The sequence below is a fragment of the Lactuca saligna genome, chromosome 7 (genome assembly GCF_052625555.1).
Source record: "Lactuca saligna cultivar CGN05327 chromosome 7, ASM5262555v1, whole genome shotgun sequence".
In the NCBI taxonomy this organism is placed as follows: Eukaryota; Viridiplantae; Streptophyta; class Magnoliopsida; order Asterales; family Asteraceae; genus Lactuca; species Lactuca saligna.
The window spans coordinates 181,252,291-181,276,536 of NC_136423.1; the positions used below are offsets into that span (position 1 = coordinate 181,252,291).

General features: G+C 34.4%; 1 protein-coding gene across 1 annotated transcript; it reads left to right on the forward strand.

The window, feature by feature from the left end:
* The first annotated feature begins 11,636 nt into the window (after positions 1-11,636).
* LOC145004908 (Protein kinase superfamily protein) lies at positions 11,637-14,585 on the forward strand. Its single transcript, XM_078963932.1, has 7 exons — positions 11,637-11,909; positions 12,295-12,436; positions 12,531-12,646; positions 12,723-12,933; positions 13,036-13,273; positions 13,428-13,578; positions 13,976-14,585. Exons 2-7 carry the CDS (start codon positions 12,364-12,366, stop codon positions 14,375-14,377), a joined length of 1,191 nt encoding a protein of 396 aa, XP_078820058.1. The 5' UTR covers positions 11,637-11,909; positions 12,295-12,363; the 3' UTR covers positions 14,378-14,585.
* Positions 14,586-24,246: the final 9,661 nt, after the last annotated feature.

Genomic DNA, 24,246 nt, shown 5'->3' on the forward strand with positions numbered 1-24,246 from the left:
GGAAAAATCCGTTAAAAATTCATAACTTCTTCATCCGATGTCCTTCTTTGTCTGTATTTTTACCGTTGAGCTACTATTGATGAAATCTTCAATTCTCATTTAGGTTGTGTTGACTAAAAATCACTTAATCTATAATTCGAATTTCGGGCTGCATACTGGTATGCCAAATCTTACAAAATTCATAACTTCCTCATACGAAGTCAGATTTGAACATTCTTTTTGTGCACACTCTCGTTTTAACCTATAGTACGACTTTCATTTAGATTGCCAAGGATAAAAAAGCATTTTATCATAAACTCACTTTTTACGTCGCACAACGTCATGTCGTTTCTGTCGCGAAACTTCGACAAGTCATAACTTCTTCGTTATAACTCGGATTTCGGCGTTCTTTATATCTCAGGAATCCTTGTTACGACCACTACAACTTTCTTCATAGATATCAGGTTTATCTAACATTTTAGTTTCACGTTTATTTTTATCCTTAATTTCTTATGTCGTCATACTTAAATATAAGGTACATAAATTCACATAATTCATTCTTATTACTTCAAAACGCGTTACAATAGTTGACATAGACTATTACATCATCATTAGTGATTAGCCTAGAAACACGGACGTTACAAAAATGAATAACAACTATGCTAAAAAGATGCATAAAATGGACTAAAAAGTGTGCAAAAAGGTGCACAAAATGCACCTAACACCATCCAAGGCTTTGAATGAAAGTTCTAGGGACTCCCTAGAAGTTTTAGTCCAACCCTTCTAGGGTGGTCCAAGAGCCCATATCCATAACTATCACTAAATTGTCAAATAGCCCATGTACTTTTAATTAATTCATTTAATCCCAAAATTAATTTTTGATTAAATATTAATTAAATAATATGATTTCTAATTAATATATTATTTCCATAATATATTTATAAATCATTTATTACAATTTATTAATCAAATAATAAGTTATTCCTCTTTCTCAATAGGTCATCTTGTCTAGTTGCTAGTGTAAAGGCAACCCAAAAGGACTATGCTACTATTAATTCAAGTATATACCAATTATAGTTATGAGATTAGACACCTAATCAAACACATACATACTATCATCACTCTCTCGAGAGCGGATAAACATTCCTCATTTGGCCGACTGCTCACACATATACTCATCCATGAAACTTCCACTAACCCTGCAACGCTCATGTATGGTAATCATACATAACACCGATCCTATAGACAGTCTAATATTTTATTCTAACCTAAGCCTACAACCAAACAAGGAACATGAAATAATGATAAACCAGACATCTCAAGCTATAAAATCTTAGTTATGTAAAACTATGATGCATATACTAAGCAACTATGGTAATGATGTCAATTTCATACGAGATGTAACCCAATTCTATCAGGCATCATACATAAGACAATTCTATCATGCAATTCCTGAAGATCTCTAGCATATCACTAGCATGTCGTTTCTATCATATCAAAATAAATAACAATGTGGTAAGTTGGGGTATACTTTCTTGCTCTGGTTGATCGTACACATCGTATCCTTCCTTATTTACTCTTGAAAATAATTTGAATTTAATTTGAAAATTAATTTGAAAACTTTTGAAATCCTTCCAGTTCCTTAGTTTGAGCATGGATTCACATCATCCAATTCTCTCAAACCAGGGCTCTGATACCAACTTGTAACATCCTAAAAATCATAATAAGTTTTAACTTTTCAAAAACAACCCAAAACCATAATTGATTACAAAATCATTGTTTCAAAAGTATATTTCCATAATCAGAATATCCCAAAATCTAACTATCATAAAACCGAAGGATGTACACGATCACGCCTTCGCCTTGTTGCAGTCATCTGAAGTACCTGAAACAACAAATTGTAACTGTAAGCCAAAGTTTAGTGAGTTCCCCCAAAGCACCACCACACGAACATATATCATATACAATTCAGCATGTTGGGTCCACAACCTCCCGATTATCTTACACTGGCCCATAATCACCCGGTTGGATTGCCTTGTATATAACATATTGGGTCCACAATCTCCTGGTTGGATTACCCTTGCCAACAACCTCCCGATTGGAATTCCCCAGTCTATTGACCAACAACAAAAAGCAGTAGTCTCAACCCCAACATAACATTGTCGACCTATAACAAATAACAAACATATTCAGTAGACATATAATCATACAACCGGTAATCACATGTAGTCCTATATATCTACCAGCCTAACGCATATCAGCAACCACCATATAGTCATACAGATCTACCACATACTCAACATATCATCAATAAGTATATATCAGAATATCAAATCTAATAGGCCGACCTTGGTGCTTCGACCCATAAGTATAGTGAGGAAACTCACCTCTCAGTCTGCAAAAGATCTCTGAAGGATACAACTTTGAATATCAACTATACCGAAAACCTATTCATCAAATAGTGATCAATCTTAACTACAACTCAAAAATACCCAAAATACTCTTAAGTCAAACTTGGTCAACCCTGGTAAAAGTTAAAATCAATTCACACTTGAAAGTCCCACAACCGCTAGTCACTTCGTGACCTAATAAGTTCAAACTAGTGGAGGAACCCCATCCTCACGTCAACACACCCCTTGTGTTCAAGTCGTGAGAACGCTCTGATCATAAGTTCTTAATGAAACTGTTAATCTCTTTTTGATCCATAAACTAAATCCCCCCCCCTAGTGTCTTATTTAGTCCAGAAAAATCCTGGCTTTTTAAACATGCATGTCCCAAACACTAGCTAGGGCACAAAAAGGGAAAATGACACCAAATCTCATGCAAGAGACATAAAATTCAACCATCTTCCAGATTTAGCATATATACTACTCAAGGGACACTGAATATCCATAAAGTTTGCAACTTTTTGGATTTCAGTCACTACACAATCTTGAATATGAAGGATTAAGCATAAAAACCTAGATATAAGCTTAAGGACACATAAATCAATGAACTTGAAACTCACAAAAGGTCCAGAAGATGTGCAAATGCTTGGTTGTAAGACTTGAATGCATAAATAATGGACTGGATGCTCTTCCTCTTCTTTTCCTTGGCTAAAATCACCACAAATAAGCTTCAAGATTAGAGTAATCTTTTAAAGAAAATAGTTGCGGAATTTGTTCCCAAAACAAAATATGATAAGAATTTATCAAAGCATTTCTTTAAAGAAATGTATTTTACATTAAATAACAAAATCTCGGGATGTCATGTTCCGATACAGACCAAAATCATAAACAATATAAAATAGACATTACAACAATTATTCATAACTACTGATCTATAATCCAAAATCTCTCGTCAAGTCCACCAACTTATACTCTTGTGCCATTACCTATAATGCAAAGAAAACTGAGTGGGTCGGGCTTGGGAGCCTGGTGAGCATACAGGGTTTTCAAACCACAATAATATAATTATTATATTTAATCATCAAACAATCAACCCAATTACCCATCCCCATTATCTTCCTTACTCTTAAGGGTCTACTGTAAGAATCATCTATTCGTTCACTCCGTATTAGGCACTAAGACAATAGCTACCAGGATTCTTTATTAGGCACTAATACAATAGCTACCAAGGTTCTTTCGTAAAACACTAATTCCATAGCTGCTATGGTTCATTCATCGGGTACTAAATCCATAGCTACCAATGTAGGTACTAAGTCCATAGCTACCAACGTTTATCTAAAAGGTACTAAGTCCATAGCTATCATCATCTATCTAACAATACTAAATCCATAGCTACCAACGTTTGTCTATACGGTACTAAATCCATAGCTACCAAAGTTCATCTATATACAATACTAAATCCATAGCTACCGAGGCTTATCTTTACAGTACTAAATCCATAGCTACCGAGGTTTATCTTTTGTCTCATCCTCAAACTCATCCTTCATCACATACCAACTATTTCGTCTACCCATGTTCTACCCAACATATTTGTAGAGATAAAATACGTATACAATTTAACTCATTTAAAACCTATATAAAACTTCAATTCCATGCCCATCTCAAATAGACAAATAATATATAAACACATAGCACGTATTTCATAGCAAATACTCCGTATTTATATGTTAGAAGAAAGTAACTACACACTCACCCAAACATATACTTAATACATTCAAACAATACTTGTATTATACTCGTGTTTATGAAAGGGACTATACACCCACACGTATAAACAACTTTATATTATACACATAACACATATTTCATAGCAAATACTTAATATTTATGTGTTAGAAGAAAGTGACCACACACTCACTGATCAGAAAACGATCGGACAACACTACGACTTGTAGAAGTAGTATTATTCGGTAGATCTGGAAGATCATCACAAAAACCGGCTTCTCACAGGCAGAGCTTCGGCTCGGGAATTACTGTTATCAAGGAAGGAGGCCACCAAACCAAAGGGGAGGTCTTTGCTTGCTTTTCCTGTTATAGATGCAAGTCTTTTTGTAATAACTGCTCTGAAGATGTTTTCAGGAATAAGAGAAGACGATGCTCTTTCATCAGCTCTTTGGCTATTTGCTTGCGATAAAGAAAGAGTGAATTGATCCGATCCAAGTAGTTCGGCTAAGCCGGCAGTGTGTGGAATGGCCGAGAGCGTGGGGGGGGGGGGGTATCTGCTTTTGACTGATAGAATCTCTCTTTTGTCCCTCCTGACCGAACCCGCCAAAAAACAAATAAATAGATAAAGTTTTGATTGTCGGGAGAGTTGCGTCGGTGACATCTTTATCTGAGGAGGAGGCTTCGTCGTCCGACTCCTCATAAATGATGTTAGGATGGGTCGGCCCATCCTCGGAATCCTAAAAAAAAAGAGAGGGAACAGAATCACTTTCTTTCAGTGACATATCTAATCAGACTGAATAGGATTTTAAGAGCTGTCACGATCATTCACATCCACTTCAGTAGGCAGGAAGGGCACGGAAGCTACCGTTTATAGAATGCGAGCAATCTAGCTTGCTGAGTCTCCTAGTGGTTTGGCGGCAAGGAAAGGGGCATTCGGGAAGCGACTAGTCGCTTCTGGCGAAGCTTCTAGAAGGCTGACCACAACATAGAGAGATCCATATACCAGTCATGAGCGATAGTGAAGCCTAGAGAGGTGGAAGCAGTAGCTTCTAGGACGAAGCCGAGCCACTAGTGGAGTGGCCAAGGAGGCCTACTATACCGATACTGTATTAGTAACCGGTGAAATCCCCCAGTCAAAATTGAAGTGAACTATTGAACAGTGTGATTGATCACACAAGTACCAAGGCTTTCGGTAGACTTCTTTCATTTCCGAATTTGCTTGCGACACGTCCTAGCATTAGTATGAGTTCGTTGACCGCGTAAGGGTGATCCATCTTGATGACGAATTCCACAATAACAAGAAATAGAACTTAATCGTTCGATGTCTGCTCGTTCTCCCCTCTTCAATTCCCAATGAACAACATGATCTTGACCTATCATTTGTTTAATTTGGTCGATCTGATACTTAGTTAATTCTTTTATCTTTATGTTCCCACTGATACCTAATCGATAACGAACCATAATGGCTTTTTTAGGCCCAATTCCATCTATTTTTGTTGATGCAATTCTGACTTGTTCATTGGCAACTGATCTAGCTCCTGAAATATATAACATTCTTGATCCTTCCTTTTACTAGTCTGCTCGGCTGGAATCAAAAAAGATTCTCCGCTCTGCTCCTACTCCTTCTTCTCCTTTAGGATAGGATCGCCGTTGGTCCTTCTCGGGATCTTTGGGCTTCGGAACTCGCTTCGGGTCTTGGGATGATACCGGGGCTTCGGTCGGTTAAAATAGGGCTTAGAGAGAGTATCAGGAGTGGGAGAGTAAGAGATGAGCAACCAAACTCAGCTGACCCTTGATTTCTATTTATAGGGTGAATTTTCTAGGTTCACCTCGTGAGTTTCTAATATTCACCTCGTGAGCTCGATACGTCGCTGCGTTCGTCATGGCCACTTGCCCTGGAAGACGTCCATCATCTGTTCACCTCGTGAACCACATATGTTCACCTCGTGAGTTCTGACAGTTTTGGGGTTTCGCGCCCCGAACTTCAGAAATTCATAATTTTCGCATACGAACTCCGTTATCGACGTTCTTTATATCCACGCATAGGTAAAAACAAGATCTAAAACTTTCATTTAGACTTCATCGGCTAATTTTGATTTTATTTTAATATATTATTTTTAGTAGGCCAGGATAGGAAAATTCCGTTCAAACTTCATAGCTCCTTCATCTGAACTCCATTTTCGTCTGTCTTTTTGTCGTTATGCTAATATTAACGAGATCTTCGATTCCCGTTTAGGTTGTGTCGGCTAAAAACCGCTCGATCTAATATTCGAATTTCGGGTTGCATACTGCTAATGCTGAAACTTCGAAAAATCATAACTTCCTCATACGAAATCATATTTAGACGTTCTTTTATGCTGGTTTAATGTATTCTACGACTTTCATTTAGATCGCTAAGGCTAAATACTGCTCTAACATAAATTCACTATTTACATCGCGCTGTGTCGTGTCGGTTCTGTCGCGAAACTTCGACAGGTCATAACTTCTTCGTTATAACTCGGATTTCGGCATTCTTTATATGTAAGAAATCCTTGTAACATATACTACAACTTAGTTAAGATTACCCATTCTAAATAATCTTCCATCAAAAAGTCATTTTTGATGCTTATTGTCTCTAAATTGAATAGCCCGGATCTACGGGTGTTACAATGGATGCTAGGGTTTCAAAGGAGAGTGCAAAGAGGTGATGGAGGCTAAGGGTGGGCTAACCCTAGCCCTCATTTCCTTTAAATACGAGAATAAAACCCCCAAAATTAGGGTTTCCTCTCAGACAGTTCTCATGTCGTGAGTTAATATGTGCTCACGTCGTGAGCCCAAAAGTGATGCACGTACGCATTAAACTCCTCACGACGTGACATACATTCCTCACGTCGTGAGTAAAGTGAAATACTTTGAAATTTTAAACTTGACAATTGCTCACCTGAATTGAATGTTACAATAGACGTGTTTTAAAAAATTTTAATTTATATTATTTCAATTTGATGAGATCTTTCAATCCTGATAATGATTTTTGCAAAGTAAAAAGGTTCTTAAGATCCAATCTTATGGTGGACGGAGTGGAACACGGTAAGTCCTAGTTTGGAGGCGGTACCGCCGGTTAAATCGGCTTGACCTCAGGCGATATGCTATTTGGGAGAAGAAAGGAGTTAGGTAAACTGTTACAATTATCTCTTTATACTCTATTTATAAAAATGATCAATCTTCCAAAAAAAAGTCGGGAACTATAAATGCAAATCTCATCCACTTTAAAAACCACATCTTCTCCACAATTCTATTCCAACTTTCTTCCATTCTTTTTAATTCTCTCTAATTACATTTCCATTTTCTTAAAGTGCATTTCAATTCACTTTCAAATGGATGCTAGCCATGTCCTTCCCCTTTAATCACCCAAATCCAAAGAATCAAACAACAAATCAACACAACGCCAAAAATCCGAAAAATGTTATGAACAAAAGAAAATGGTGTTGGTAAAAGCTTACATTGGCATTTTGGAAGGTAATAAACATTGAAATCAACAAAGAGCTAATGATTTTTTGGTGTGAGTTTTGGAAAACTTTAAATTGCAAGTTAGGTGTTTGAACCTTTCAGCTTATCAAATTAACTCTAAATGAATGGATATGCAGGAGAAAATTACCCATTTCAATTATATTTTAACCAAAATATTGTGCTTTCGTAATTTCTGATGTCAATAATTAAAATTCAATAAAAAATGAGTATTGTGAATGCTACATGAAAGACTTTTCATATGAGGCGGTCTGAGATATTTTAAAATTCCAGTCTAAATGTTTAAGAATTTAATTATTGTCTTCTAATTTTTATTGTCGTTTCATCGTTATTTTTACCGTAGTTTATGTTTTATTTAATGAAATATTAATATTAATTTTAGTTTTAAATTAAAAAAATATTTAATTTAAAAAATAAATATATAAAGAAATTGAGTGGATTGAAAATAATAAGAAAGATAGAATTTAATGTGTGAAAGCAATATAAAAAATACATTAATATAACAAATAAGATTGACAAGTTGGTAGAAATGGATGGACCACTTATTAATAACTGTTTTGATTACCTCCAACTTACCTCATTAAACATTGAACATATTAAGAACAAAAGTGCAAATTAAGAGTTTTTTATAAGGCAGAGGCAAGAGTGAACAGGATAAATAGTAAAATAGTGGTGTCCACATTGTGGGATATGTTGACCAAGCAAACATAATTGACTTTTGACCTTGAATAGCTTGGATCGGATCTCAAGCGGTAAGGCCTGAGCACGGTTTGAGGTCCCCGTTTTTATCTTAAAAAGGTAAAAACAATTTATAAAAATTGGTACTTAATCGAAAAAATTGATTGAAATTGGGTTTTTCTAGCTTTTTTTTTTTCTTAGTCAACTTGGTTTTCGATTGTAAAATTAAAACAAAAGTATAAATAATACCCCAAGTCTTAACACAGTGATTGTAATATATTTAGATACGGACAAAAAATCATACATAATTGAGACCGAATCATACATTGATTTATAGAGTATTGCTGATTTATTTTTTTATTTTATTTTATAAATCACTAGTGAGTTAATTGACGGTGGGCCCCATGTTGTGTACGTGTGACCGCGTCACTGACTTACCCAACGCCGCGCATTTCAATCAATTTGGAGAGACCGGTCACCCGCCGTTGCCCCACCCAACTGCTTTTACTTGTTGCACAGGACGTTAATTCTTATTTTTCAGTGGGATGATATTTTTAGGAAAAGAAAAATTATTGAAAAATATTTTTAACTCCTCAATAAATCCAAAAAAATATTATAGAAAAATATTTTTTTGATGGGTTTTATTTTTCCAACTCTTATATCATACTTATCGTTTTAATTTTATATTTTATTCAAGATTACAAATTTTGTTATAAATTTGATCATTTTTTTTATGAATATAATATATCTTTTCTTTTACAAAATTAATTTTTCTACAATAGACATTTTAAAAAAATTTAAGATTTTTTTTTTTAAATTGTTTAAAAACTTTTATAAGGTTATTTATAATTTTATATAACTTCTTTTACAACAATTTTTACAGCGATTTTTTAACTTTTTTTTTTTACAAAATATTCAAAACTTTAAACTTTTTTTATAATTTTTTAAAAATGTTTTCATTTAAATTTTTTTAAAGAATATATAAAAATATTTATACATAAAAATGTTTAAAATATTATAAAACAAGTTTAAAACATTGTATTAAAAAAAATTATAAATCAAATTTATAATTTTTTTTATTCCTTTCTACAAAATTTATAAATACTTTCGTTTAAATCTTTATTTAACAATATGTAAAAAAGGTATACATGACAAAAGTTTAAAAACTTATAAAACAAGTTTAAAATGTTGTATTAAAAAATATAAACCAAATTTATAATTTTTTTGTAAAGAAAAGTATAAAAAGGAGATAATCTAATAAAAATCTAAAGATTATAAGAAAAGTTTTAATATTATTGTAATTTTTTTTCAAATAAGTGTTATGTGTGTTGCAAAAAAGTTATAGAAATATAAAAAAAAAGTTATCAAAAAAGTTTAAAATTTGAAAAAGAAGTTAAAAAAGAATAAACTAATTTTAAAGCAAATTTGTAAAAAATAAGTTTGGTTCATATTTATAACAAATTAAAAGTTTTGACAAAATCTGTAATAAAATTTAAAACATAGGCCAAAATTATAAAATTGAAATATTATCTACTATGATATGTAAGAAATATAAAAACTAAAAACGGTGGTTTCTTTTTATAACATTTTTTAGTTTGTTACCAATTTGAAGACATTTTCAATATTTTCTTTCCTAAATTAGTAGTGTGTTGTTTGGATGGTTTATAACCAATATAAAAATAACATTATAAATGGTCACATGAGAAAGTAATGTGTTTAGTAAAATGATAATAATAAATAACCATCTATTTTGTATAATAAAATTTATTTTTGACATTGTTTAGTCTTTTTTTTCTATTATTATTATTATTATTCATTTTAAATGATGAGGGTAACTACATGAAATGTGAGTCACTTGACTCATCTAATATATATATATATATATATATATATATATATATATATATATATATATATATATATATATATATATATATATATATATATATATATGAAAGATTATAACTCAAATATTTTAAATGAAATACTTTGATGTTTTTGCAAAAGAAATACGTGTTTAAATCAAGATTTTCAAAGCTTATTTTTTTAGATTTTTCATTTCTCATCGGTTAAATGTAAATAGTGAATTATATTGTTTTATGTTCTAGATTCGTTACTGTTCATATTAACGCTATAAAATTATAAGAATTTTGCCTATAAAATAGATAGAAATATTGTCATTTTCATACGAACCCACGTTAAAATACTTCCTTTAGTAATTATTTGGCTTAAAAATGATGTTTACATCATTTAAGAAGGCTTGTAAATGTGTTGCAAATACCTAGATGATATTCTAAACACATTCTACAATATTAACCCAAGTTATGAGGGCTTTATTGTGGTGTAAAATTTTCACCAATGATGCCTAATAATATGTTGGCTTCACTACTGAGCTTAGAATAAGTCAACCAAAAAGACGCTGAAAAATAAAATGAAATTGTTTCACGTAAAAACGGTATTATAGAAGATATCAAAATAGAAATGGATTAACATGATAAAAAAAATGTTGCACAAAAATGATACATAGGGCAAATGTGAAAGTTTCTTGACTACTACACTACTTCCATCATCGTGATAAGAAAACTCAAAGTAGACGAATAATTATCAATCAAAAACATTATATCTATTACAAATCCGTAAGTATGTAAATAAAATTAGTTAAAAATGATATAAATAATTGTTCCCAACACCTATTTATGTATCCCATTACATCATTGTTTTTAAAATTGAATCCAATATGATCATAAGGATGAAATCGCTATAAATGATGACACTTTATGACTGGTAGATTCAGCTCCCCTAGCAACTATTGACCTACCTTATAGAAGGGTATGCTCATTATCTTCTTAACCTAATAAAGCCTTTAGTCAAGTGGGGATTTTGGCTAGACATTTTAGGATTTTTTTTTCAACTAGTTGAAGGAAGCTCACTAGTAATAGTGGAAGGAAGCCCCTTAGCAACCATTCACCTACCTTATACAAGGGTATGCTCATCGTCTTCTTAACCAAATCTTATAGAATTGGGATTTTGGACCCGTTTTTTAGTCGGATCACAATTGATTTCACCTAGGTTTTTCTCTCATTTACATCTAAGTTCAAAAGGAAAATCAACGTTTAATGTACAAAAAAATGCACCTAGGTTTTTCTCTCATTTACATTAAAAAAAAATGGTACAAAATCGTGATTCTAAGGAATAAAAAGCAAAAAGTATTTACATAAAAACCAAAACCGGTATTCGGATATAAGTGTAGGGACTCAAAAGGTATAAACAACAAATATTCCTCACTATACGACGACAATGAGGCCAGGTATGAGTTCAAATCTTGAAAATCAACCCTCACGTTGACTTTCCATACTTTTTTAAAGGGTGAATTCGGTTCATGACCTTTTGTGTGTTCATACTCCGTACTCCATACGAGAGAACTAGAAGAATTATTAAGCTCATTCCAGGAAGGAAGATATCAAGATCCATCGCATTACTTAGCTGACTTCCTACACTTTGATTAATATACCACAGAAGGGGGCACACACTTCCATTGCCCTAAATCCCAATTACCTTCTCAACCTAATCGTATCCACCGCCAACTGAAATACCCACATCAATCCATAATCCAATCTTCGATCGGTTGCTTCTGAGGTAATTTCCGATACTGGGTTGCTCTTGATTGCTACTTTTCGTTAGGTTTATGTTCCTAATTTGTGTTATCTAGTCGGTGTTTTGTTTTTTGTTCTATCTTCTTCTTTTGAGTTGTTCGAGTTTCGTTTTCTTAATCCAACTTCGAAAGGGCATGTGGGTGTTTCAGCTAGCATTTCAATCATGGAGTTCTCTGAAGATTAGCTAATGAATATGGCTTACTTTCTCTTAAATGATAATGCTTTTACTGTTATTTTTACATAAAAGCATCAAAAAGGTCGTTTTTGTTTTTGAAGAACAGGGGCTGATTCGCTTCTTTTTTCTTCGTTGATGCAATCCAATTTCTAGATACTAATAATTTCTAGATACTAATAATTTTACATAACAGATACCGAATCCAGAAGCATCAACCAAAGATTCTTCAAGCAAAAATCAGAAATCGGTGTCTCAATAGGTTATGGGTTGTTTCTCTTTCTTCTTTCGCCGGAGTGCAGACCCACCAACTAGCCGGTTTTATGAATTCGAAGATGGTAAACCCTGAAACAATCATCGATCTATAAGTTTTTAATCTTGTTAATGCACATATAAAAGTTTCTAATCTGTTAATTCTTTAATCATAAACAGAATTATCCGAAGTTCAGAATCTTAAACTCTACACCTACAAGGAACTAAGATGTGCGACTGATGATTTCAGTCCCGCCAACAAGATTGGGGAAGGTGGATTTGGTCCCGTTTACAGGGTAAGTGTGTGTGTTTTGTTCTTCAAGCACTTTATCGTTATCAATCTTAATGTGTAAAAAACGTTGTCGTTTTTAGGGAAGACTAAGACATGGGAAAGACGCTGCTATAAAGGTTCTTTCTGCTGAATCAAAACAAGGCGCAAGAGAGTTTTTAACAGAAATCAAAGTAATTTCTGATATCGAGCATGAAAATTTAGCCAAGCTTTGTGGATGTTGCGTCGAGGGCAACCACAGGATTTTAGTATACGATTATCTTGAAAATAACAGCCTGGCTCAGACCCTTCTTGGTAATTTCACAAATTCAGCGTCTTTTTCCCTTCAATTGTTAGTGTTGGAAGTTACATTTCGCTAAAAAGATTGAATTTTTTTTTTTTTAATTTTCTTTGAAGGTAATGGGCATAGTTCTTTAGAGTTTAGTTGGCGAACAAGAAGTAAGATATGCATAGGAATTGCTAAAGGCCTTGCTTTTTTACATGAGGAAGTGCGCCCACATATTGTACATAGGGATATTAAAGCAAGCAATATTCTTCTTGATAAAGATTTAACACCCAAGATTTCGGATTTTGGTCTTGCAAAACTCATCCCTGCAAACATGACACATGTCAGTACACGTGTGGCTGGAACAATGTAAGACCCTTTTTCCTTTTCTTTTCTTTTTTTCCATTAAGTACTTTCTGATTATGAATTATTCCATTAAGTCCATAAGACACATGTCTTTGATTTATATATATTCTTATTATCATCAAGATTCACTAAATTTGTGTTGGTTTGATTATGGCAGTGGTTATTTGGCACCAGAATATGCAATTCGTGGCCAGTTGACACGCAGAGCCGATGTTTATAGTTTTGGTGTTCTTCTTGTTGAAATTGTTAGTGGGAGATGCAACACAAACTCACTATTGCCAATCGAAGAACAATTTATTCTTGAAAGGGTAAGTTAGTTGTATACTGATTAAAGCAACAATCTTTCCTATAAATGATTTTCTAAAATCCTCATCAGGTTTGACCTCAAAAGATCATCAAAATGAGTCTTTTTCGGGACAAGAAGATACCCTTTATGCACATTCTTGATTTCAAATAGAAAATATCACTTGGGTTATAGTCTAATCTGAAATCAAGAATGCCCCAAAAGGGTGTTTAAAAAAAACCTTTTGGGACATTCTTGATTTCAAATACAAAATGTCACTTGGGTTATAGTCTAATTTGAAATCAAGAATGTCACAAAAGGGTCTTTTTTTTAGGACAAAAAGATACCCTTTATGACATTCTTGATTTAAAATAGAAAACACCACATGGGTTAGTCTAATTTTGTTGTGTTTCATGTAACAGACTTGGGATCTTTATGAAAAAAACGAATTGATAGAGCTTATAGACGCGGAATTAAATGGTGATTTTGATGTAGAAGAGGCGTGTAAATATTTAAAAATCGGTCTTTTATGCACCCAAGATAATCCAAAGCTTCGACCCGTGATGTCAACCGTGGTCAAAATGTTATCTGGTGAGATGGAAATTGATGAGGGAAATATTACAAAACCGGGTCTTATTTCAGATTTCATGGATCTCAAGGTCAGAAGCACCCCAAACAAGACTGCAAATCATGATCCTAAAAAGAACATATTCAATACTACTACATCTTCAGGTTCTGATAATGCAGAGCATTCGTTATTAACATCAAATAATACATCACAATCCACGATGACCTTTACGGATGTGTGGGATCGGACTAATTGACCCAAGTTCATTGAAGAATTCGCATGTTTTTTTGTTTTCTTTTTTGTTTTTGAAAAACTTGATCTTTTTGGAGGTTAGGGCAAGGGGTTGGAGGTATATATGGTTTGTAAATTTGTATATTTTTGTCTTTATGCAATTCTTCGAAGATGGGTTTTCTGTAAAGGTTTCTTTTTTGGTTTAGATGGAAAGATTAGTAGAGATTTGGAGATTTGCGTTTGTTCTTGATCAATTTTGGCTTCAATTTGGCTTCCTTATAGGAGTTACAATGTTCAAATTCTCACATGCGCAAAATAATACTAGTGTTTTGATGTCTACCTTCCACGTGGGCTTTATGTGGAGTGCTTGATGATGTGGTTTGTTGTTTTTAGGCAATATGTAAAGATGGGTTTCTTGTAAAGGTTTCTTTTCTCGTTTGGAATTGGATGGAAAAAAAAAAAAAAAAAAGTAGATATTTAGAGATTAGAGTTTCTTATTGATCGATTTTGGCTTCAATTTCACTGTTCTTTGAGATTGTTGTAAAGATATGACTTGCGTTTTGTTGCATTTAAGCAATTTGCCAAAATTGAGTTTCTTGTTTTTCTCGATTAGATAGAAAATGTGGAGATTTCTGATTAGGGTTTTTTCTTGATCAATTTTTGTGTCAATTTCACATTTTTGGGATAGTTTCAAAGATTTAACTTGTCTATTTTTGTTTTATGGGATTTGCTAAGATGAATTTTCTTAAAAAGTAAAGATTTAGAGATTATGGTCTATTCTTGATCAACACAGGCTTCATTTTCACAGTTCTTTGGATTGTTTCAAAGATTTGACTTTTATTTTTGTTTTGTTGTAATTTGCTAAAATGGTTTTTTTGTCAATATTTATTTTTTGGTTTTAGACTGAAAATTTTGTAGAGATTTTGGTCATTTGGGTTTTCTTTGGGGATTTTTCAACATTTTGACTTGTATTAAGATTTGGAGGATATTGTAATTGAAGATTAAAGTGTCGTGTTAGGAGTAAACAAATGAGGTTAATAGAAGTGGTAAGGTGTCATCTACGGCAAGTTTTGAAATAATGCTTTTTTTGGAAGTATTTGTGTGGTGGGCTAATGGCTGCGGAATGAGTTGATATCGCATGTGTTTGATTATGTAAAAAAATATATATTGACTTTTGATTTTATAATCCTTTGAACTATTTTTACTAGATTTTGAACTATTTTTACTAGATTTGGTCTCTTAATAAATTGTTTTGAACTATTTTTACTAGATTTGGTCTCTTAATAAATTGAAATGATGTTAATATCATTGGATATTTATTTTTATTTTTAAATTCATTTTTAAAGCTTAATAATTATGTATTCATTCTAATAATTAAAAAATAAAAAGGTCTCTCTCTCTCTCTCTCTCTCTCTCTCTCTCTCTCTCTCCCCTTGAATCCCAACTCTCCTCAGGGCTCAGAGCTCTTGACCAAATCTATGAACTAAATTGGTGGAATTGGAACTGTTGCAGTCGGAAGAGTCGAAAGGTATGCTACCAGTCGGAACATTCTCTGATGATATGTGTATAACATTTTTTTTTGTATGTGTTTTTAAATGATGGAAAGAACAAATTAAAAAAAATCTTGAAAGTGTATGTACAGAATCAGATCCGTTTATTGATTACTTCGTGTTTCCTATATCAGATACATCCTTGTTATTTAAAGTTACACCTTTGAAAACTTCAATTGTTCATATAATAACCTATAGATCATCTTGTTAATTTTGTGTTTGACACGATACAACTCAATGATTTCAATTCATATTTGTTATAACAAAGGAGGCTATAAGCTCAAAATGGTGACAACTATTCATTATCAAAGGATGCCAAAAGATGCAACCTTGAAAGATGTGATAATTGTTATTTAAGAGCTAGAGAAAGAGAAATCAATGTTGCTCTGTTTCTTCCCATTCTAGTTAGATTGGTATCAGAAACCTGCAAATCATTTTGAATCGTCTTAAATTACTAGAGCTTCTTCTTCGTCCTCATAGCTTAATCCGTTTCCAATTTAGGGTTCTCAATTTAATGGAGCTTCTTCTTCAGGATTTGTTTTCATTAACGTCTGGCCTTCGTCTTCTCCGTTTAGGTTGGTCGGTGAATAATGAGAGAACTCCATCAGTAAAGCCAATTTTTGCGTTTGTTCTTACTCACACACCATACTTTCACTAATCTCGATTTTAGGCTACCTAGAGAGAGAGAGAGAGAGAGAGAGAGAGAGAGTAAGGATGTCAGCGGGGGGAAAACGGGACGAGGTGTACATCCCCTGCCCCTGCCCCCAAAGTTTCCTCGTTCCCCCGTCCCCGCCACCGCCCCCGAAATATCCAACCTTTTTACCCCCGCCCCCGAAATGCTTAGTTAGAAACGTGGGCGTTACAATCCTCCCCCCCCCCCCCCCCCCACACACACACACAAAAGGATGATTCTGTCCAGGAATCATTCATCAACAAAAAAATGTGGATAGCGACTCATCATGTTACTTTCTGTATCCCAGGTGAGGTTCAACCCATTCGAATGTTTCCACCGTGATTTGGAGTTGGCAGCGGTAGTTTTCGCTCTAAAGATATGGAGGTATTACCCCTATGGCATGGAGTGCAAACTTTTCATTGATCATAAGAGTCTCCAATATCTCTTTAATCAGAAAGAATTGAATATGAGGCAAATACGTTGGCTAGAGTTACTCAAGGACTACGACTGTGAGATACATTACCACCCTGGTAAAGCAAATGTTGTTGCTGATACTCTCAGTTGGAAAGTCAATCTTGAAAGAAAAAGGCCAAGGGCGTTGAGAATAGAAGTTGTCTCGACAATTGTTGAAAGTATAGAGAAAGCTCAAGAAGAAGCTTCAGAGAAGAATGACCGAAAGGAAGAACCTTTGGGAAAAACGTTAGTATTCGGTATAAACATTCAAGGACTGAAGGTATTCCAAGATCGAATTTGGGTACCTAAGACAGGAGGAATAATAGATCTTTTGATGGAAGAAGCTCACAAAACCATGTACTCGATTCATCCAGGTAGCACCAAAATGTATGGGGATTTGAAACCCTACTATTGGTGGCCGATGATGAAGCTCAATGTTGCAAAGTATCTGACCAAGTGTGTGACATGTGTGAGAGTTAAAGCACAACATCAGAAACCATATGGGAGTTTAGAACCTTTACCTATACCCATGGGTAAATGGGAAGACATCACCATGGATTTTGTGAGTAAACTACCGAGAACAAAGAACGGTCACGACATGATTTTGGTGGTCGTTGATCGGTTTACGAAAAGTGCACACTTCATTGCAGCCAATGAGAAATGGTCTATGGATAAACTTGCTAAAGCTTACGTGAAGGAGATAGTAAGACTTCACTGTGTGCCTTTAACTATTTTATCGGATCGTGATAGCCGTTTCACGTCGAGGTTTTGGAAAAGTCTACAAGAGGAATTGGGTACGAAATTGTGTCTGAGTACAGCTTACCATCTGCAAACCGATGGTCATAGCAAACGAACGATACAAACGCTTGATGATATGCTGAGAGCATGTACCCTGGAATTTCAAGGTAATTGGGATGAACATTTACCTTTGGTAGAATTTTCCTACAATAATAGTTTCCACTCAAGCATCAAGATGACACCTTATCAAGCCTTGTATGGATAAAAGTGTTGAACGCCGTCTTGTTGGCTTGAGGCTGGGGAAAAGCTATTTATGAACCTAAAATAGTCCATCAGACTCTTGAAAAGTTGAAAGTGATTAGGGAAAAGATGTTAGCAGCTCAAGATCATCAAAAGAGCTATGCTGACAAGAAAAGAAAGTCGATAACATTTGAAGTTGGTGATTCGGTTTTGCATAAAATCTCACTGTGGAAGGGACTTATAAGATTTGGTAAAAGGGAAAAGTTGAGTAAAAGGTTTATTGGACCGTTTAAAGTTCTTTATAGGATTGGGAATCAAGCTTACAAGCCAGAACTACCAGAAGAACTAGATGGTATTCATAACACTTTTCATGTGTGTTATTTGAGGAAGTTCACGGGAGATGTTCCCGGCATAATTCCAATTTCTGAGTTAAGGTTGGATGAAAGCAAGAGGTTAATCGAAGAACCAGAGAGAATCGTTGACTGTAAGACTGGTGTGTGTGAAACGAACTAGTTTTAAACCTACTTTTAATTATAAAATAAACACACAAAGGCAGTGGACCTATCAATTGTGATAAAGCTAAATAAGTAGGGTATCGAACACAGGGAACGGTAAATTAAAACTAAGAGCTAATTATATCTAAGTTTAAATAATAAAAAGGGGGTTTTCTCTAGTTTTACAAGACTAGAAACTTACTAACTATTACTTAAACTAAAAACTAGAAAAGCAAAGATTCAACTAAATTCAATGACGAAGGGGACTTCTGTTTAGTTCAACTCAATTGATCCTATGGTTGATATTATGGTAATAATGTAATGGATTAATTCTTTTATTGGCTACCGATGCAAGTGATTAGCTTCGTGTTCGCTGCACTAATCCTTAGGGAACAAACTAACTCAAACAGTGATCAATTGTCTAATTTAATTTAATTCACTAGGTTATTTATTCGGGTTAATTTAGACTTGTAACAGCTAACTAATTTAGTCCTTCAGTTAACCTCTTGTTGATGGTTATCACACAAGCTCACACATGAATTTACCTATTTTGCTATTAATTCTAGTTTCATAGTCGCTAATCCTAGTCATATAACAAAGTGGTCATATAAATTATATGAGGTAGCAATTAAGAGATGTTCATACAGCTTAATTAACTTCCTAATAATAGAAAAATATCAATCACACATGAGGTTCTTTAACAAGCTAGAATAAACAAAATCACCAATATTAAATCAATCCTACCATAAATAATCAATCCATAGTATCAACTTTGTCTACCCAAACAGAAGTTTAAAGGTTTTAGCTCATGATTGATGTGATTAACAGCATAAAAACGAAATCAAAAAGTCTAAACATAATGAAGAACAATAGATTAAAGTAAGAATGGTGTAGGTTTGCCTCAAATCTTCTTCAGAATTGGTTTTAGGGTTGTATCTTCATTCTCCAGCTCTCTCCTGACTCTGATTCGCAGCTTACTTCTCCCCAAGGGTTCCATAAATTTTTTATGTCGATCTGGAAAGCTATATATATATATATATATATATATATATATATATATATATATATATATATATATATATATATATATATATATATATTCGAACCGACTCGCCGAGTCCATCACTTAATTCCCGTGCACGGTAAGTCTTAGAGTCCTTATCTTCTCGATCCTTCGATGCGACTCGCGGAGTAGTCGACCCAACTCGCCGAGTATCTTATGTTTTTAACATTTTTCTCCTTTGTTCAACTCCCGAGCTCCCAACCACTTCTCCTGCTTTCTGTGGCCCCCAAGCTTTTCTTTTGGACTGAAAACACAATTCAAACACTTTTAAGTATCTTTTGTCCATGATATGCAATAAATTATCTAATAAATGATAAAAAAATATATACTTAATATAAGACTAAATATGCAAATATCAAAGACTAAGAAGTTACGATGAAAGATGGTCGAATTAGTGCTTGTCCATTGGAAACATACAAATGGGCCAAATCTCACTTGGGAAACGGAGAATAACATGATGAGTCACTATCTGCATTTGTTTACTGATTTGTGATTCCGGGGACGGAATCATCCTAATGGGAGGGGGGGTGTAACATCCCCAAAATCACGGCTATAAAAGACCAGTTTAATTTATGCTTTTAAAATGATTTCAGAGTAATCCTTTGATTACAAGAGTTGCAGAATTTATTCCCAAAACGAAATATGATAAAAATAAGATTTACCAAAGCATTTCTTAAAGAAATGTATTTTTCATTATATTACAATACTTGGGATGTCATGTTCCGATAAACAGACCAAAAGCATAAACATTTCAATACAAACCTTACAACATGTCTATAATCCAAAATATCCTGACAAATCATCCAACTTATGCTCTAGCACCACTACCTGTAATACAAAGAAACTGAGAGGGTCAGGCTTGGGAGCCTGGTGAGCATATAGGGTTTTCAACCCACAATAAATAATTATTTTAATTTCAACAACCAACAATAACACAATTATCCATTCCTGTTATTCTCACTTTACGTCCCTAAAACAACTAACACAAGGGACCTAGTCTTAGAATATTTCATCAGGGCGACAACACATGCATTCGGGGGTTTCCTGGCAATATATGTCAAAAAAGGCAACCATGAGGGGGATGGAGTACAACGAATGAACACCCAAGTTCATTAACACCTACAGGTGGCGAGCTTGCTAGCATTCCACATGACTGTCTAGAAAAGTCTATGGTCGTCATCTAAACTCCGCTAGATGACTGAATCAAAAACAACATTGAGGCCTCTCATATGTTTATCACACATCAACTATCTACCCATGTTCTACCCAACATATTAGTAGATAAAAATATATATTTTTATACATAGTTTAAAACCTGTATAGCATTCTCACTCAATATATATTCCAAACAACAGATGAGACGAAAGAATAAATATTCATAAAGAATAAATCATATCTATGAGATAGAAGAAAGTATAAATATTCATAAAGAATAAATATTCACTCAATATATAAAACCTGTATAGCATTCTCACTCAATATATATTCATAAAGAATAAATCATATCTATGAGATAGAAGAAAGTGATTATACATTCACACATATAACAACAAAATATACACATAACACATATTTCGTATAAAATACTTCATAATGATGCGTTAGACGAAAGTGACTACACACTCACTTGATCAAAAGATGATCGGACAGCACTACGGCTTGTAGAAGTAGTATTCTTCGGCAGATCTGGAAGATCTTCACAAAAGTCGGGATCCTCGTGGGCAGAGCTTCGGCTTGGGAATTTTACTTCTCGGGATCTTCGGGGCTTCGGGACTTGCTTCGGGTCTCGGGAATGATATCGGGGCTTCGGAATATTTCTTGCACGAAAAACGAGGTAAAAATGCGAGAGAATGAGAGAAATGAGCAACTGAAACTCGGCAGCCTCGACTTCCTTTTATAGGGGGCTGAAACCCCGAATTACGTTGGGCGTAAATTAAGTTACACTGGGCGTAATGTGGATAAGGTCGCTGACTCCCCCCCCCCCCCCCCTCTTGGATAATATCGGGTATTTATAATTAAATTTAATATTTAATTATTTAATAAACTTCAAAAAATCGTATCTTCCTCATACGAACTCCGTTTTCGACGTTATTTATATCCACGCGTAAGTGAGACTACACTCTACAACTTTCGTTTAGACTCCGTCAGCTAATTTTGAATTTATTTTTATTATTTATTTTTAGTAGGCCGGGGCAGGAAAACTCCGTTATAAATTCATAACATCTTCATCTGACGTCCGTTTTCGCTTGTATTTTTATCGTTTCACTACTATTAATGAGATCTTCAATTCTTATTTAGATTATTTCGGCTAAAAACCGCTCAGTCTCAAATCGAGTATTCGGACTGCATACTACTAAGTCGAAACTTCGGAAAATCATAACTTCCTCATACGAGCAAATTTGGGCGTTCTTTTTATGCACGCTCTCGGTTTAACGAAATCTATGAATTTCGTTTAGATCACTAAGGTTAAATATTGCTCTAACGTAAATTTTACTTTTTACGTTACTCAGCGTTGTCGGTTCTGTCGCGAAACTTCGACGGGTCATAACTTCTTCGTTATAACTCGGCTTTCGGCATTCTTTATATCTCCAGAATCCTTGTTTCAACCACTACATATTCAAGCAAAGATATCGGGCTTATCTAACACTTTAAATTTGATGCTTATTTTATTCTTAATTCATTAAATTATAATAATTAAGAAAATAAACACATAAGTCACATAATACTCAAATATTTCATCATTAATACTTCAAAAAGAGTTACAAGGGTTAACCTAGACTATTACATCAATGATAATGCCTAGCCTGGAAACACGGGCTTCATAATTCTCTCCCTTTTAGGATGATTCCATCCCCGGAATCACACATCAACAAACAAATGCGGATAGCGACTCAACATGTCACTCTCTGTTTCCCAGGTGAGATTTGGCCCATTCGTATGTTTCCAACGGACAAGCACTAATTCAACCATCTTGCGTCGAAGCTTCTTAGTCTTTCGGTCAACAATTGTCTCTGGTTCTTTAATTAACCTCTTGTTTTCATCAATTCTCAATTCCGAAATTGGAATTATATCAGGAACTTCTCCCCTGAACTTCCTAAAATAACACACATGGAAAGTGCTATGAATACCATTTAGTTCTTCTGGTAGTTCTAACTTGTAAGCTTGGTTCCCAATCCTCTAAAGAACTTTAAACGGTCCAATAAACCTTAGACTCAACTTTCCCCTTTTACCAAATCTTATAAGTCCCTTCCACGGAGAGACTTTAAGAAAAACCAAATCTCCAACATCAAAAGTCATCAGCCTTCGCTTCTTGTCAGCATAGCTCTTTTGACGATCTTGAGCTGCTAACATTATTTCTCTAATTATTTTCCACTTTTCAGCGGTTTGATGGACCATCTCGGGCCCCATAAACTGCTTTTCCCCAGCCTCAAGCCAATAAGACGGCGTACGACACTTTTGTCCGTACAAAGCATGATAAGGTGTCATCTTTATGCTCGAGTGGAAACTATTATTGTAGGAAGATTCTACCAAAGGTAAATGTTCATCCCAATTACCTAGGAATTCTAGGGTACATGCCCTCAGCATATCTTCAAGTGTTTGTATCGTTTTTTCACTCTGACCATCAGTCTGCGGATGGTAAGTTGTACTTAAACATAACTTGGTACCAATTTCCTCTTGGTAGACTTTCCCAAAACTTTGAGGTGAAATGACTATCACGATCATATACAATCATTAACGGAACACCGTGAAGCCTCACAATTTCCTTCACGTAAGAATTTGCAAGCTTATCCATAGACCATTTCGCATTGGCTGCTATGAAGTGCGCACTCTTAGTGAAGCGATCAATGACCACCCAAATCATGTTGTGACTGTTCTTTGGTCTGGGCAGTTTAGTGACAAAATCCATGGCAATGTATTCCCAATTACCCATAGGCATAGGTAAAGGTTCTAAACTCCCATATGGTTTCTGATGTTGTGTCTTGACTCTCGCACAAGTCACACACTCGACCACATACTTTTCAACATCAAGCTTCATCGTTGGCCACCAGTAGTAGGGTTTCAGGTCCCTATACATTTTAGTACTGCTAGGACGAATTGAGTACATGGTTTTGTGAGCTTCTTCCATCAGAAGATCTCTTATTCCTCCTGACTTAGGCACCCAAATACGATCTTGGAATACCTACAATCCATGACCGTTTGTACCAAACACCAACGTTTTGCCCAAACATGCCTCCTTTCGGTCATTTTTCTCAGAAGCTTCTTCTTGAGCTTTCTTTATACTCTCCACAATTGTAAGAAAACTTCTATTCTCAATGCTCTTGGCCTTTTTCTTTCAAGATTGACTTTCCGGCTCAGAGCATCAACAACAACATTACCTTTACTAAGGTGGTAAAGTATCTCACAGCCGTAGTCCTTGAGTAATTCTAGCCAACATTGCTGCCTCATATTTAATTCCTTCTGATTAAAGAAATATTGGAGACTCCTATGATCAGTGAAAAGTTTGCACTTCGTGCCATAGAGGTAATACCTCCATATTTGTGTAACACCGTAAATTTCAAAACAATTTTTTTCAATTTTTATAAAACATAATTCCATCAATATTCATGAAAACAACCATTTTAATTATCCAAACAAGACAATACAAAATCCCAAGATCATAATATCAAGCTCCGAACGTGTGTG